Raw genomic sequence first — 17,763 nt, 5'->3', positions numbered from 1 at the left:
ATCTGTGAACGTGAGAACTTGGCTTCACTGACTATAATAATCCTCAGTTTGTCCTGCAAATCGCTGGTAATATCATCGGCAAAATATGGTGTGGGTAAGCGTAAAATACACAATCTTGTTAGTAACTACTACACCATGCAATTACATGATCTGGGAAAACACAGTGTGTGTTCTTTTAGGGCTCGACCTCAAGCAAAATTTGACAAAAGGTGTCAGGCTCGATTTATTAGAACTGAGGTTGTACAAAAACAGTCCTCTGTCAGTCCCTCAAAGTAGTTAAAGTGCAGGTGGCTGCAGTTTTCTCTTAAAATACGGGACTGGACGCGTGAAGTCGGGTCATGACTGAGGTTTGAAGGTCAGGTGGCGCTCGGGGTTCGGGTTTGGGCCTGGTGGCAAAGATCAGAACGAGCGTGTTCAGATAAGAGCGTGTTGTTTTAGTCGCCAGGTTGTTGCCTAGCAGCCGGTGCTTTAATTTGATTTCAAGTAGCCAATGAGAAGCCAGATGAGAGAGAGAAAAAAAAAAACAGCAACTGCTCATGGGAAAAAAAAAATTAAATAAAGACGCTCCTACAGCGCAAGTGTGGTTTTGCCAAAACTTACGTGAACAAATAGTGAAACAAACGAGACACAAAAAAATAACAGAAAACTGATGGCAAAAGAGGAATGAAAGTCCAAAAAAAAAAATAATAATTTGACATTGAATTCACTAATTACATTAATTTATTACATCATATTAATGTCAATTCGACTTTAAAAATGACGTAAGCTGTAGACATAAATAGGATTAAATATGATTTAAACTTTAAATTCTAAAGTTCTTCACCTTCTTCTCATGCCGTATGAGACTCTGTGAGTTGCTTGTCTCGCTACCTTCACGTTTCTCTTGTCTGTCTCACTTCCCGTCTTTGTGACCAGACCACCTTCCGTATCTCGGGTTTCTGTCTCCACACTACAAGTGACATAATGAAGTCCACAAAGTCACAGTCTCAGCTGCTCACACACACACAATAAATAAATAAATAAATAAAATAAAGCACGGTTTTATACTGGAAAAAGAGAGAAGACATTGATTCAATTGGTAACACTTAAAAAAAATGTTTGTCTAAATTATTTAATTGTCATCAATATTACTTGTTTAGTTCATTCAAAACAGCATAATTGACTGTTACCAGTTAAAACTTTTTTTTAAGGTGGTCCAGTTATATAGTGTGTATGTGTTGACCTAGTGAAGGAGAACGCTTAATTGCATCTTTGAATCTTATTTTGCGCTGGGATGCTTTAGGCAGATTAGGGGAGACTGGGGATTACCGTACCATTTGTTGTGTTGTGAGACTGTGCGTTAAAGGGGAACTATGCAACATTTTTACCTTAATGCTATAGTTTCAGAGTAATTATAATCACTAAATTACTTGTCTCATAGCGGAAAACCAGCCTTGCAACCTTGAGGGACACCGACCAGGACCCCTTTGAGAAAGGTGGGTCTTGCGAGAAACACAAGTTGGTACTAGGCCCTACAGCACATACACACACCCCTATCAAAGCACCACCTAGATTGCAGCTACAAGAACAAGCCAACAAAGGCTTTATTTCTTACAAGCACATGGTCATGGCAGAGCTGGCGAGAAAGCAAAGAAAACTGCTGTCTGAGGAAGGGAGGAAGGAAAAAAGAGTGTGTGACCAAGCAAGGGATCACGCACGAGTCAGTCTCAGTCTGGCTTTTTTGGACGGTTTGGATACAGACAGAGAGGTGAGATTGAGATGGTTTGGATATGTGCAGAGGAGGGACCCAGGGTATATAGGGAGAAGGATGGTGAGGATGGAGTCACCAGGCAGGAGGAGAAGAGGGAGGCCAAAGAGGAGGTTTATGGATGTGCTGAGGGAGAACATGCAGGTGGTTGGTGTGACAGAGGAAGATGCAGAGGACAGGGAGATATGGACACAGTTGATCTGCTGTAGCGACTCCTAACGGGAACAGCCAAAAGAGGAAGACGAGACCTAAAAGATAAAAAATAAAAAAAAGCATGCAAAACAGATCCAGTCCTGGTGTTCCTGTAAGTATACTGAGATAAACTCTCTGTTCTCTGTATTTCTATGTATTAGCGCTTCACGGATTGCGTTTGCTAGCTCCGTTAAAAACAAATGGACATAGACATGGAGGACAGACTGAGTTTTTACTAAAATTTCATGAGATATGTACGCCGAGCTATAGGGGGAGCTCCATAGAGAAGAAAATGACCAAAAAAACCAAAACAAAACAAACTAACCCAGATTTGCATAGTGCATTTGGACCATCTTGGATTTTCACTTGGCTCCTCAGATAGAATTTGCAGAGTGAGTGTTTGTCACGTTTCATGCTTATATCGTCATTTCAATGATTTTACACTGTTTCCTCCTCTATTTTATGTTGGCACAGAGACGTTACTAACTATAGCGAGTCAATATGACCGTAAGGACATTCAGAGGCTTTGGCAAGTTAAGACATTTTTGAAGGTTCCCTGGCTCTGGGTTGATAAGCACAGTGAGTATTTTGTGTATTTGTGACCCTGTGTTGATTTCAGAAAACACAAAATAAAAACTTGTAAACTTGTTTCACTGGACTAATTCAAGGCCCAGTGTTGCCCAGTGGTCTGACATCAACTGTGTCATTTTCACGAGGACTAGCTAGTGCTAGTTTTAAAAGGAATGTATAAACATCACAGTCTCACACTCACTCATCTTCAACCGCTTATCCGGTGTCACAGACTGAACGGTCTGCCCCTAAAAATCGCCCATGCGTAATTTCGAACCACAGCAGCACGTCTGAGACGGAGTCTCTTCACCCAAAGCAATCAAATGGATTTATTGGATTATTAGTCATCAGATGATAAAGGTAAAACCTCTTAAATCATTCTAAAGTCACTTTTAAGCAAAAATGAGGTGAAATTCTGTGACGCTTTGAAATGTCCAACATGCAGTGAACGCATCAGCTAGCAGCTTGTTTAGCCATGGCGCTCTGATTGCTTCCGCCCCCTGCTTTGTTCCCTGTACATAGCACCCCTTTGGAACATATTGCAGCATTTTGGGGTTGCTTTTCATTGCTATGCTGATGATACTCAGTTATACATGCCGATACCTGCTGGAAATCTTGTCAACATAAAATCCTTAGAAGATTGCCTTGCAGCAGTGAGAAGTTGGATGTCTACTAACTTTCTACTTCTGAACTCTGATAAGACTGAAATGATGGTTCTTGGTCCAGCAAGACATCGGCATCAACTTGATCAGCTAGAGCTTAGCCTAGGTTTGTATGTTATACATCATACGGACAAAGTCAGGAACCTTGGGGTAATTTTTGATCCTATGTTGTCTTTTGACCTCCACATTAGGGACATTACGAGGACTGCTTTCTTCCATCTAAGAAATATAGTGAAGATTCGTCCCATCCTGTCTATGGCTGATGGTGAGACTCTAATTCATGCTTTTATTTCTTCCAGATTGGATTATTGTAATGATTTGTTTTCTGGTTTACCACAGTCCAGCATCAGGAACCTTCAACTGGTTCAAAATGCTGCTGCCAGGCATCTGACACGAAGCAGAAGGTTTGACCACATTATGCCGGTTCTGGCGTCCCTTCACTGGCTTCTGGTCTCTTTGAGATCGGATTTTAAAGTGTTATTATTGGCCTGCAAATTTGTTCACGGACTGGCACCCCCCTACCTGGCCAGCCTAGTTGAGCCCTATGTACCGGCTCGGGCCCTGCATTCACAGACTCTGTGGAGACTTTTCCCTGTGTTATCATTACCATTTTATACGGTTGTGTGTCTTCTTTTATTCCTTTCAGTTATTTTATTCCTTTTATTTATTTTTTTAATCATTATTTCATTTTATTCTTCCTTTTAAATGATGTTTGTGAAGCATCTTGGGGCGACTTGTGATTTGGCACTATATAAATTAATAAATTTGATTTGAAATTTGAATAATGCTGAATTTATGTGGAAATGATTGTTGTACTAAAGCTTCAGATATCTGTTGCTGAGATAGATGATGACTGGAGTGCAGTTTGAAGCAGAAACGAGGTGTTAATCCGTCAACCGCATCATCGGGGGGGGATTTTTAGGGGGACCATTCGGTCGGCGACACCGGGACCAGGTTGCAGGTGCGTCAATATTTTTGTCTGTCAAATACGTTCAGGAGAGAGATGGATGTCAACAGCGGTAATCACACAACTCTACCTTAGCCCTGATAAATGGCGCACATGCCATTACAACGTGCCCATTGTTTCCACTGTTCCGGTCTCCCCTACTTCTTTCTCACACAGCCTCCTGTTGCCACAGAGAGAGTCGTCTCTTTGCCCAAAAACATTTTTGAATTCTACGTAATCTTGAATCCCATTCCCCTTTCAGATTGGCCAACCTCTCGACACCTTCAAGGACATCGAGCGCCCGTAGCCCCGTGTTTAAAACATGTCACCTTGGAAATCAGTCAGACACCATGGCAACAGGTTTTCTAATCTCTAAAGGGTTATCTAAAAGCAGCTGAGTAATGCAGCCCTCATATCCTGCAGCGGGGTGTGTTTCAGTAACCAGCCGGTGCCAGCTAATCCCAGCCAATGTCGATGATGACCTCATGGCTGGAGAGACAATAACAGTCTATACTGGTAACGGCATTTCCTGATCTGGTAAAGTAGCGAAACAACTTTCTGTGGGAGAGGTTGGGGGCAAAACACGATTATCGATGTTTCAAACACGATTATCACTCGACAAAATCTCTTTCACAAACAGTTAAAAGTCCATCAGGAGGATCTTTACTAAATGCAGGAAGACGTGACTCCTTCATGTAAACGGTTGCACGGTCTTCCTTTCACAACTTTGCAACCGCTAAGTCTGACTGTGCAGGGTAAACTGCTGAGGAAATCCCCTCTGGACTGTCTGTTCCTGATTGTGTTGAAAATTAGGAAAGCTGCAGCTGTTTCCTGGCATTGCCAGCTCTCACCAGCAAAATAAGCAAACCACGTCTGTGAAAGCAAACCCACAAAAAATGAAGCAGCTTTCCAAAATAACATGAACAGTGCAATAAAATTATGTTTTTTTTCATGGCTATACACATAACTAAAGTAAAAAACAAACATTAAATCAACACCATTAATTGGCTCTATGGTTGTGAGCAGAACAATTACAGACTGTGTGTAAAAAAAAAAAAAAAAAAAAAAAAAAAAAACTTGGGGCTTCATCGACCCTTGACAACTGCTTGGCTGGTTCTACACAAACGGTTGCTAGGGGGGGAAAAAATTTTTGATGCCATCACAACAGTCTTGTTACCATCACACTTTTCTGATGAACGAAAATTGCAACAGTGAAAGGAAAACCATGACGAGTCTGATTGTGTGGAAAATGTTCGGAATTGTGCAAGTTGGGAACTGTAGACGTATATACTTCAGACCAGGTTTTAAATCCAAATGATTATTTGTGGGAGTGTCTACATCCCTTCATGGCTAAAGATGGGCGTGGACAGCAGGCTCGCGCATGTGCGTTTAATGTCATGATGACTGAAATTAATAAAAGAGAACCATGTGTACGCACAGATTTTGGACAGTTTTTGCACACACAGGGCTCGGATGATATACTTACCTCCATACGCACCATAATATTTGGGTGCTGATTTGATACTTAATATAATATTTGAGATGTAATTCTAAAAGTATTGCGATTTGATAGTACAATGTGTTATTTGTTTGCTTTTTGTAACACTAGTTCATGGGGAAAGTTACAAGAAAAAGGCCTGAGAGAGTTTTTCCTCATCACTGTTGCCTACATGCTTGCTCAGGGCAGCGGGGGTATAGACCTTATCCTTGTGAAGCTCCTTGGGGTGACTTGTGCTGTGATTTGGCGCTATATTAATAAATTGAATTAAATTAAAATGCTTTCTGGAGTAAAGTGCCTGCATCTTTAACCCCAGACTTGGCGACATCAAAAGTGGTAAAAATGTTTTTTGGGGTTTTTCGATACTGTTGTATCACCATGCCCACCACGGTGCATCATGCAGAGAACTGTTTTTGAGTTTTTACTGAAAATTGGATGCTGTGTTGGGCTGTCTGTGCGGTGGACCGAGCAGCTGAGCGTGCGGCGGAGATAGTCGGCGACATGGCGCTCGGACTCCCTGCCTCAGCACCACCACACATATGATTCGCGAATGGTCACACAGCCAAATAAAAAGTAGCCCCATCTTTAATTTTTTTTTGCACACTCTGGCTGCTTCTCTTTTCAGTAAATCTTCATCATTGCTCAAGTTGGTCTCTGGGAAATTCCTTTCACTTGGCCATTATTTTCTTTTTTATGAGTCTATAAAATGGAGGTAATGTGACATAATACTCAGATTTAGTCGACCATGCATTGTGTCATCTGACCTTCTAGTTGTATTGCTGTACTTGGATCATTGTGCCAGACCTAGACATTATTAACTAGCTTCTCATAACTGATGGGATGTGGTGACGTTTGACAACCTTTGACCTTCACTTTGATGAAGTGCAACATTTGCGTATTCTTGGCCATAGAAGAAAAGTAAACCCAAACCAAGAACGTGATGTCCAGCGGGATGTCTTTAATGTTACTGGGAGTAACTTTTTCTAGATGTGTTTTTTTGGACTTGGAAAAGCCGTACAACCATACGATCAGGTCCCTCAAGGTGTCCTGTGGGGAGTATGGGGTACCAGACCTGCCATGCCCAATCCGGTCTCTACATGACCAAAGTAGGAGCTGTGTTCACATTCTCGGCATTACATCAGACCTGTTCCCAGTGGGTGCTGGACTCGGCTAGGACTGCCCATGTCACCAATCCGGTGTGTGATGTTCATGGGTGGGATTTCAAGGCACAGTCAGGGACTGGGGGGTGTCCAGTTTGGTGAGCTCATAGTTTTTGCAGATGATGTGGTTCTGTTGGCTTCACCGAGCAGTGACCTCTGATGTGCCCTGAGAAGGTCTGAGGATGAGCATGAAGCGACTGGGCTGAGGATCAGCACCCCCAAATCTGAGACCATGGTTCTCTGTTGAAAACAGTGGATTGTCCCCCTGGATCAGGGGAGCGTTATTGCACCAAGTGGAGAAGTATCTTAGGGTCTTGTTCACAACTGGGCCTAAGTTGGAGCATGAGATCAATACAGTAGAGAAGCTTGAATCTTCAACTGGACTGGGTTGCTTGACGCGAGGACGTTTCGCTTCTAATCACAGAAGCTTCCTCAGCTAAATTTCTTGCTCTGGTAGTCTGGCTCCTGTCTTGACTCTTCAAGACAGGAGAAGTGAAACGTCCTCGTGTCAAGCAACCCAGTCCAGTCGAAGATTCAAGCTTCTCTGCTATGGAAACCACCTGGACAACTGAGAGCCTTCACAGAAACATGAGATTAGTAGACAGATTGGGGATGCCAGACCGTCGTAGTGAAGAAGAAACTGAGTCCAAATGGAAGGCTCTCAATTTATCAGTCGATTTACACTCCTGTCCTCACTTATGGTCCTGAACTTTGGGAAATGACCAAAATGATAAGGTCGCGGATATAAGCAGCAGAAATGAGATTCCTCCGTCGGGTATCTGGGCTTACATGTCAGGACAGGTTGAGAAACCTGACTACCCGGGAGGGAATCTGAGTAGAGCAGCTGCTTCTTCACATCCAAAGGAGCCAGCTGAGGTGGTTCAGGCATCCGGTGAGGATTCTCCTGGCCATCAACCTAGGGAGGTCTTCCAGGCACGTCCAACTGGGACGAGGCCCCAGGGAAGACCCAGGACTCTCTGGAGGGATTCTATTTCTTGGCTAGCTTGGGAACACCTCGGGATACCCTGGGAAGAGTTATAGGACTTGGCTGAGGATAAGGAATTGTGAGATGAGCTGCTTGGTCTGCTGCCACCTCAACCCGGATCCGGATAAGCGGCAGAAAATGAATGAGTTTTTTTCTGACATTATGCAAAGCCACTTTTCAGATAGAAATCCACTTCCTGTTCTTCTGAAGCCAAAGAGCTTTTCACCTCCATGTTGCTACTTTTGTTTTGGAACGGTGGATGTGAACATTGTGCACGTTGTGCTGTGCCGGCACTCTGACCCCGAGTGCAGCAGGATGGATGAATGTGTTCAGTTATTTATTAATTTTTTTTTTTTTTCTTATTTCAACCTTAAAGGAATCCAGGATGAAAGCCAAACAAACGAACAAAGTGTTCTTATCACTCAGAAGTCACTTTGTGAGCAGGAGCTGCTTGATACACTAAAACACTCTTTATAAGTGCTGGAACAGCTTGCTGTTTCTTTTACAAATACGCAAGTAAAACAACTAAAATTATAATTATTTATACATCAAATTATAAGTAACTTGCAAATAAAATTCAGATGTTATTATGAACTATCTGCACACAGTTGGCCTCGATACATCTTTACTGTTAATGACATCAAATTCTAAAAGATTCAGAATTCTTCATACAAATTAAGACATTTAATCTTTAATTTAAAAGAATTCTTTACAAAATGATCAGAAAATAATCCAGTCATGCATACTGCACATGCACACTTTTTCAAATAAAATTAGCACTTTTATAGCCAGTTGGCATTAGATGATGATATGAAACCTAATGTTGCAGAGATAAATAGCTTCATTTTTAAATAAAGATGCCTGAATTTTGAGATTTTGATTAATGTCCAGAAAAAGGGAAGCAGAAAAAAAATCATTGCAGTTCAAAACTGTTAACTTTTTGTCATCACACTGCACTTTGAAACATTTCAAGGTAGTTTAACTTGGAAATTAAAGTTATCTCCAAGTGAAGAATAACATTGTTTCAAGTCAGAAATGAAAGGTGAAATAATCCTGTTTGTTTGCCATATTGCGTTTATATTTTAGTTGAATTATGAGTTTTATGACATATCTACAGTTAATAAATATTTCTTTATGTCCATATTTCTATTAGTGGGGGTGTTGGCCAAGTGGTTAGTGCACTTGGTTTCGGTGCGTAAGGTTCCCAGTTCAAATCCCACCCCTGCCACATTTCTCCATGTAATCTAATGTGGAGTTGCATCAGGAAGGAGATATGTTGTAAAACCTGTGCCAATTCTACATGCAGATCTACCTCAGATTTGCTGTGGTGACCCCAGGTGCAAACAAGGTAATTCTGCAATGGTTTAAAGAAGACAGTTTGTCAAACTTTCTAAACATATACCGTTGTGTTGAAGATGTAAGTGGACATAACTAAATGAGCATTGTAATATTTCAGTGTGTATGTGGACTACATTGAATCCAGAAAGTATTCACAGCGCTTCACTTTTTCCACATTTTGTGATGTTCAGCCTTATTCCAAAATGGAGTCAATTCATTTTTCCCCTCAAAATTCTACTCACAGAACCCCATAATGACGACAGAATTTTTTTTTTAATTTTTGCAAATTTATTAAAAATAAAACTAAGAAATGTCAATAAGTATTCACACCCTTTGCTCAATACTTTGTTAATGTACCTTTGGCAGCAATTACAGCCTCAGGTCTTCCTGAATATGATGCCACAATCTGGGCACACCTATCTTTGGGCAGTTTTGTCCATTCCTCTTTGCAGCACCTCTCAAGCTCCATCAGTTTGGATGGGGAGCATCGGTGCACAGCCATTTTCAGATCTCTCCAGAGATGTTCAAACAGATTCAGGTCTGAGCTTTGGCTGGGCCACTCAAGGACATTCACAGAGTTGTCCTGAAGCCACTCCTTTGATATCTTGGCTGTGTGCTTAGGATCATTGTCCTGTTGAAAGATGAACCGTCGCCCCAGTCTGAGGTCAAGAGTGCTCTGGAGCAAGTTTTCATCCAGGATGTATCTGAACATTGCTGCATACATCTTTAATTCAATCCAGACTAGTCTCCCAGTTCCAGGCGCTGAAAAACATCCCCACAGCATGATGCTGCCACCACCATGCTTCACTGTACGGATAGTGCCTGGTTTCTTGCAAACATGACACCTGGCATTCATGCCAAAGTGTTCAATCTTTGTCTCATCAGACCAGAAATTTTGTTCCTCGTGGTCTGAGAGTCCTTCAGGTGCCTTTTGGCAAACTCCAGATGGGCTGCCATGTGCCTTTTACTAAGGAGTGGCTTCTGTCTGCCCACTCTATCATACAGGCTCCATCCTTAATTACAAGGAGTATTATTATGCCCCTGGTGTTTGTTGGTAGATTGCTACAGAGATTGTTATCCTTCTGGTAGGTTCTTGTCTGTGGAGAGAGGAGAACCTTCCAGAAAGACCAACCATCTCTCAACCAGCTCTGACAGAGTGACCGTCTGGTTCTTGGTCACCTCCCTGACTAAGGCCCTTCTCCCCCAATCGCTCAGTTTAGATGGGCGGCCAGCTCTTGGAAGAGTCTTGGTGGATCTGAACATCTTCCATTTATGGATGATGGAGGCCACTGTGCTCATTGGGACCTTCAAAGCAGCAGAAATGTTTCTGTACCCTTCCCCAGATTTGTGCCTCAAGACAATTCTGTCTCGGAGGTCTTCAGACAGATTCTGAGATTCTGTGGTTCTGTGGGAACCACAGAATCTCATCTCTGCCGTTTGCGGATGATGTGGTCCTGTTGGCTTCGTCAAACCAGGACCTTCAGCGTGCACTGGGCCTGTTTACAGCCGAGTGTGAAGCATCCGGGATGAAGATCAGCACCTCCAAATTCGAGGCCATGGTTCTCGACCGGAAAAAGGTGCCTTGCCCTCTTCAGGTCAGTGGGGTGTCCTTGCCTCAGGTGGAGTTTAAGTATCGGTGCAGCATCTGCAGTGATGCGGTCACTTGATCGGACCATTGTAGTGAAGAGAGAGCTGAGTAGGGGGGCAAAGCTCTCAATTTACCGATCAATCTACGTTCCGACCCTCACCTATGGTCATGAGATTTCGCTCATGACTGAAAGAACAAGATCGCGAGTACAAGCGGCTGAGATGAGTTTCCTCCGCAGGGTGGCTGGGCACTCCCTTAGAGATAGGTTGAGGACCGCGGTCACTCGGGAGGAGCTCGGGCATCTTTTCCGGTTGCCCCCTGGACGCCTCGCTGGAGAGGTGTTCCGGGCACGTCCCATTGGGAGGAAGCCCTGGGGGAAGACCCAGATCACGCTGGAGGGACTACGTCTCTCAGCTGGCTTGGAACGCCTCGGGGTTCCCCCGGAGGAGCTGGGGGAGGTGTGTGTGGATCGGGAGGTCTGCTTTGGCGGCTTTGCTTGAGCTGCTGCCCCCACGACCCGACCTAGGATAAGCAGAAGAAAATGGATGGATGGATGGATGGAGGTCTTCAGACAATTCCTTTGACATCATGCTTGGTTTGTGTTCTGACATGCACTGTCAACTGTGGGACAGTATATGTAGACAGGTGTGTGTCTGTCCAAATCATGTCCAATCAACTGAAATTACCACAGGTGGACTCCAATTAAGCTGTAGAAACATCTCAAGGATGATCAGTGGGAACAGGATGCACCTGAGCTCAATTGTGAACTTCATGGCAAAGACTGTGAATACTTATATACACGTGATTTCTTAGGGGTTTTTTTTAATTGCAAAAGTCTCCAAAAACTTTTTCACATTGTCATTATGGGGTATTGTGTGTAGGATTTGAGAAAACAAATTAATTTCATCCATTTTGGAATAAGGCTGTAAAATAATAAAATGTGGAAAAAGTGAAGCAATGCGAGTACTTTCCAGATGCAGTGTATATTGGAACTGAGCATGTTTGAGTTACTATAGTGCAGTGACGGTCGAAGGACGGTGTGATGATGTCAGTGGCTCACAGTGGTCTTTATTTCAAAGCCTCCTCAGCATCTGATGATCACTGTTCGGGGGGAATGACCTTTGAGTGGAAGCCACCGCCACGTAATCCTTCAAATAACTCCTATGTGCACTCTCACATTTGAAAAGGTGGCAGGACTGGTGTACCTCAGGGGTCTGTCTGTGATCGGATTTATCAGCAGGAGACTTTCACTGAAGACCCAATTTAAATAATTCTCTTAACTATACCCATGTAAAATAATTCATATTTAAATGTTTAGAATGCTGAAGAATACTGTAATTTGTCTCCTCACTGCATGTTTTGGTTACATTTATGTTTTTAACATTACAAATTATGCAGGCTGTGATTCTTGAGATTCTCACCACTGTACTTATGAAATGTAATTTAACATTCAGCCCGTTGTATTGTTCTCTCTCCAGTTGTGTAACTAGGCAACAGCAATGTAAAAGCTCGACTCTTCAGAGAGGCAATCAGCATAACCCTAAGAGCAGACAACTTGATGAAGCTAATGACCTCTGCTTGATTGATTAATCTTACAATTTATATAGCAGCAGTTCTCAAAATGGGGTGCAGGGTCCCCTTCAAGGGCACAGACACAGATGACTTGAGCCCTATTTGGATGGGATTAGTTTTACGTTACACCGAATGATTTCTGGCCGATTCACAAAAATTTTGGCATAAATGACAGAGACAGGAGTGGCTACTCAATGTACACGACATCAGCACCTCTCAAATAACTGTGCATAATGTGTTCCACAAAACACAACACCAAATAAAGACAAGAAGTCTCATAACTGTCAAGTACAGATTGTAGTTTTTGCTAAAGCTTGTATCTTTTTCCCAAGAATCATGTGGCTGAAATGTCTGTCGTCGGTCACAAGATGAGGCATCGGCACTGCTAAATAGGAAGTGAAGACATTCAAAAGTGTTTTTCCGCAGGATATGATGGCATGTTCACTGGCATGTAACAAGAAGACATGTCATTTTAATGTTTCACATCATGTGTGAGGTTATTGAGGTTTAAATAAATTATGTCTGTATGTTCACGTGGGATTAGTTCAACCTAACCTGTAGCTTCAACAGCTCATTTTACAGAATTACATGGAGCTTGAATCATTACTCGTACAGGAGAGCAAAGTTTGTGAAAATGACTGAAATGGTGCTTTTGAGTGGGACTAAACTCACAATCCCACCTCTCCGTGTGAAACTTATTCCACTCGAATGAGCTTTAGTGGAGAATTGTAGCTAAAGTTGAATGAAAGTAACTGATGTGGACACAACAAAGAAGTTTAAAGTGATTCTTAAAATCTTATCAATTTTAAGTCAGCAATATCAGTGTTTATAAGCAAAAATACTTTATATTCTGTCCATTCGGCTTCTCCTGTTTGTTTTGGGGTCACCACAGTGGATACAGCCAGATCTGCATTGATATTTGACAAAGGTTTTACATCAGATGCCCTTCTTGGTGCAACTCCAGTTTCACCTGGAGAAACACATACAAATACGCCCTAAATATGCCCTCAGTGTTCAAAATCACTGCCCTAAAAGTGCCACCAGTGTTCACAATCACTGCCCTAAATGTGACCCCAGTGTTCACAATCACTGCCCTAAATGTGACCCCTAATGTTCACAATCACTGCCCTAAATGTACCCCTAGTGTTCACAATCACTGCCCTAAATGTACCCCTAGTGTTCACAATCACTGCCCTAAATGTGCCCCCAGTCTCCACAATCACTGCCCTAAATGTACCCCCAGTGTTCACAATCACTGCCCTAAATGTACCCCTAGTGTTCACAATCACTGCCCTAAATGTACCCCCAGTGTTCACAATCACTGCCCTAAATGTGCCCCCAGTCTCCACAATCACTGCCCTAAATGTGCCCCCATTGTCCACAATCACTGCCCTAAATGTGCCCCCAGTCTCCACAATCACTGCCCTAAATGTGCCCCCATTGTCCACAATCACTGCCCTAAATGTTTGCCGCCACTTCTTAAACTGTACTTTAATTATATGGTGACATACATACATACATATGGGGTGGGCCAATAAAATGGTACCACTTTTTTAAGTCGTACAATTAAAAAATGTCATCAGTTATTGAAAATGAGACAAAGTGGGAAACCTTTATGTTGGAAAGCGGGAACATTTTATTGACCCACCCTATGCATATATATATTCGTATGCACAGGGTGGGTCATTTCATTCAGTATACAGTATTTCATCTTTAAACAACTTTTTTGTGGTATAAGATGTCTTGTTTTTCTTTTTTGTGGTGTACAGTATTGTACAGTATTCCCTAATTTCATTATAAACCCCCCCCGCGCACCGTACAATGACAAACACTCTTCTGTTCTATTCTATTGTTCTGAAGAGGTCTCCCATTCATGTACTAACCAGGCCCCACTCTGCTTAGCTTCTGAGATGGGATCAGGTTTACACAGAGCAGACTGGCTGTAACCAAAAATACTTCATATACTTAAAAAACAAAACAAAACTCAGGATAGAAGCATCCTGTTTTTAGGCACATATTACGTTAAAGCTGTACAGCCTTTCAAATTTCGCAAAGCTGACAAAATTTAGTTTCTACTGAAATCCAAGCATTATATAATGTTGGCTCATTTTTTAAATGTGTTGCAAAATTACAGCTCATTTTAATGAAGGAAACGTATTTATCTGAGGGGAATTCCATACTGAATATTTTACTTTCCTTTTCATGCCATCTTCAGGAGGAAGTGCGTGTGCGCATGCATGGGGTTTTGAAATGACTGGAAGTGATCTTTGACCTTGAGTAATGTGCGTTGCCGGTGCGTGCACACTAACATCCATAAGATGTTATAAATCACTTTAGATGTGTTATTTGGTTACAAAAACAGCATTTTTAGATTTAGAAGTGTGTATTTCTCCCTAACTTTTACAAAACATAGGAGAAATATATTGGATTCATACAGAAATAAGCTGTTTCAGAGTGTTTTACACAATCTTTGATTATTTTTGTTGTGCCTCTATACTCTGATTGGCTGTCGCCGTGTGCTTCCCAGCATCCCTCACGCAAGTTAAGCACCGGTCACAACCCACCGTGCATTTTTTTTTTCGCTGTACGTTTTCTGCGGATGCCACAGACACTACATTTTTGTGAAAACGTACGGAGGCAGTAGCAAGAGGAGGGAGGGAGTACGTTCAACGCACGGCAGTACTCACAATGTGCATCATCTGTACTGCTGGTGAATCCGCAGCCTGACCGCAAGGAAAGTTCTGCATGCACTAAAACCTCTACGGTGTGTCCGCGTGCTCCTAAATTCATACTGAGGCAGTACTTACGACGTACGGATCTCCAAATTTAGCCCATGTTTTTGCAAGTAGACTGCACGCACATGCAAGTACGGCGTGTTGTGACCACAGGGAAGCCCCGCGTGATCTTGCAAGTCGCTATGGTCGTTATTGTTTGGGTCACTACTGAACATCGTTCAAGGCCGTCTGTTCGTTTGAATTTTTTTCCTTTCAGGGGAACTATTTATGATTTTTTTCCAGACAATGTGAATTTTGATCATATTGGCAATGTCACATTATTCATCCCCTATTTAAAGACTAATAAAAAATTACAGTGGTGCCAAAGACGTTTATGAATTAAATCTTTAAGAGAAAGGTTTGTGTTGCCCATCCCTCTTTGGGTTGGCAGGTTGTGTAGACCATAGACTGACTCGGTGGGCTTGTCTCACAGATCAAATAACAGGTGATTCATAACAGGTGTCTAAAACAAGCCATTTGTGATGGGTTTTTTCTGACAGCAGTTTCTACTGGACACGTGTAGGCAAAGAGTAATTGGACTTTTCAGTCATTTAACATAAAAGTTAAATCGGATTTAAAAGCAGGAGGCTGGTAAAGACTCATTTCAGACAAGCTGACCCTTTTAAATATGTTTTTTTATTGACTTAAAGTATACATTTTTACTGCCAGTGTCTTCAAGGACCACAGAGTAAATCAGGACCCTGTTTTTGGAAGATTTTGTGTGTTATTCTCAGCAGCAGATTTTTGTATTTTTACAAAAATCAAACAATTTGCAAACTTTATGTTACAGAAACAGGAAAGAGAGAAAAGCAACAGGTCTATTTGAGAAGCTGCAAGCAGAGAATGTTTGACAGGTTTGCTTCTCAATCTTGTTGAACATTAAACAGTGTTTGATCTCACAGAAGCTAAATTCTGCTTTGAAGTCTAGTTTAGAGAAAGACAAAGATATATAGAAAGAAACTGATCTGCTCAGACTTACCGAAGGACTGCAGACAGGCCTGGATCAGCTCCTCCCAGCTCGCTCCTTTGGTGAGGTTTCCCAGTGGCATCATTACTTTTGCCGGGGTGTTGTAAGCCGGACTGGGTTTGTGGAACCTCTGAGGTCGCCTGGGAGGGGACACTCTCAACCTGGAGCCACATCCGGGTGTCGCTTTCCTTGAGACGCACAGAGGGGGGAGTGCTTTTTTTTTTTTTATCAGAAAAGTGTTTCCCTTGTTCCCGTGACGCATTAAACACGTGCATATAAAAGTGTTTGACTGTAACGCAAAATGAAAATGATCAAAGTGATTATGCGACTCGGCGTTCTGGTTCGTTCCTGCAACACGAGGAAATAACAGCTGAAATAGGTGGTGTCGCAGACGTGCAACGTGGAAAAGTAATAATTGAGGAAACGACATATTAAATTTAAGATTGTGGCATATCCATGACTTTACGCACAGATCTGCGCTTACAACGCACAGGATTGTGCGTAAAGCTGTGCTTTTTACGCACAGTTCTGTGCGTAAAATCTTGGCCAGGATCATTTTCACGCTCACAAAGTCCAATTTGTTGATTAAAAAGTTATGTGTGATCGAAATAAGACTTACTGGGCTTCTTTCCCCTTGTCGTCCGACGTCGGGTTTTGGTTTTGGGCGTTTTCTTTCGTCTGGCATCCCATGGCAAGGTACTGGGCGACGAGCGGCTGAACTAAGCTGTCCATTTGTGTCCTCCTCGATGGGAGCATCTCATCGTTGTGCGCGGCTCCGTGAGTCTCAGCAGCATTACTGACTCCGTCAGTGGAGATCACACAATTAAGATTCACGCAGCCTGTCTGTGCGTGGGCGCGCGCGCTGTCACAGACACAGGGCTCGCTCGCCACGAAGGGAAGCGCAGCTTATGCAGTCTCACTTCAAAATCCACCCCCTCCCTGTGGTAGTTTTTATTATTTTACAACTTTTATTGACAAGTTTAAATCCAGCACAGCATCGTTTCTGTAAATCGGGGAGACCGGGGTTGATGGCACATGAATTTATTTTTCTTTGAGGTACAGGTTGTGCGCCATATAACTGTCACTTCACAGCTGAAGAAATATAGGTAAAAGCATTAAAGCATTAGATGTTATATCGTATTAATAGTCAAAATAAAGCATTGTACTCAAGTAAGTGGGGAAATCCTGTTTTCAAAAATTAGTTGAAGAAACACGTGGGTATTAATACAGTACCTGATTTTTATAGGATCTCCAGCTATGATTGTGATTGTCAAACTTGCTACCACCTCTTTCTAACAACACCATGCTTTACCCTATTTTCCTATCGACTGTTATTTAAATTCAGCATGTTTAATCCTCTGCACATGCGAACCCAGAAGTTCAACAAATATTCACAGAAAATCTCCATTTACTTTGTCGCTCCTTTGCATTGCTATGTTTCTGTTCCTTTTAGATATATTGAACATGTCCCCTGTTGCATGTGCACTAGGAAATTAGTGTGTGTGTGTTAACGTCCTAGTGCACATGCAACAGGGACATGTTTGATGTATCTCCATTAAAAAAAAAAAAATTAGATATCATGCTAAGCTCAATTTTCCCCCTGAGGATAATAAATACCAAACTCAAAAATGGCCACCATGATGTTATCTTCAAAATGCCCTATCTTCATTTCTATATGTCATATTGACACAAAATGTTGTTTTCTACATTTTCTTACTCACCAAATTCATTCCAACCACAATTACATTGATTCAAAAAATGAAA

At 42.2% G+C, this 17,763-nt stretch overlaps 1 protein-coding gene and 1 long non-coding RNA gene across 3 annotated transcripts in view; both read right to left on the bottom strand.

Annotated features, from left to right (window-relative positions):
• The window catches only part of LOC117532113 (RAS guanyl-releasing protein 1-like), a 35,875-nt gene extending 18,999 nt beyond the window's left edge, over positions 1-16,876 (bottom strand). Inside the window, exons 1-2 of one of the 2 annotated variants that reach the window (XM_034195368.1) lie at positions 16,619-16,876; positions 16,012-16,187 (exon numbers count right to left, since the gene is read on the bottom strand). In XM_034195368.1, coding sequence (XP_034051259.1) covers positions 16,012-16,187; positions 16,619-16,755 — 313 coding nt within the window. In that variant the 5' untranslated portion in view covers positions 16,756-16,876. Of the gene's footprint in view, positions 1-823; positions 950-16,011; positions 16,188-16,618 lie in introns of those variants that run through there. The other variant, XM_034195369.1, reaches the window with a different exon arrangement.
• Positions 7,431-10,885, bottom strand: LOC117532114. Its single transcript, XR_004566787.1, has 3 exons — positions 10,841-10,885; positions 9,515-9,518; positions 7,431-7,461 (listed from the first exon to the last, which is right to left on the bottom strand). It is a non-coding gene; the product is annotated as an uncharacterized LOC117532114 (long non-coding RNA).
• Positions 16,877-17,763: the final 887 nt, after the last annotated feature.

This window comes from Thalassophryne amazonica, chromosome 19, assembly GCF_902500255.1.
Source record: "Thalassophryne amazonica chromosome 19, fThaAma1.1, whole genome shotgun sequence".
NCBI classification, from domain to species: Eukaryota; Metazoa; Chordata; class Actinopteri; order Batrachoidiformes; family Batrachoididae; genus Thalassophryne; species Thalassophryne amazonica.
The sequence above is the reverse complement of the archived record's forward strand: the minus strand, read 5'-3'. Positions and strand labels throughout refer to the sequence as shown.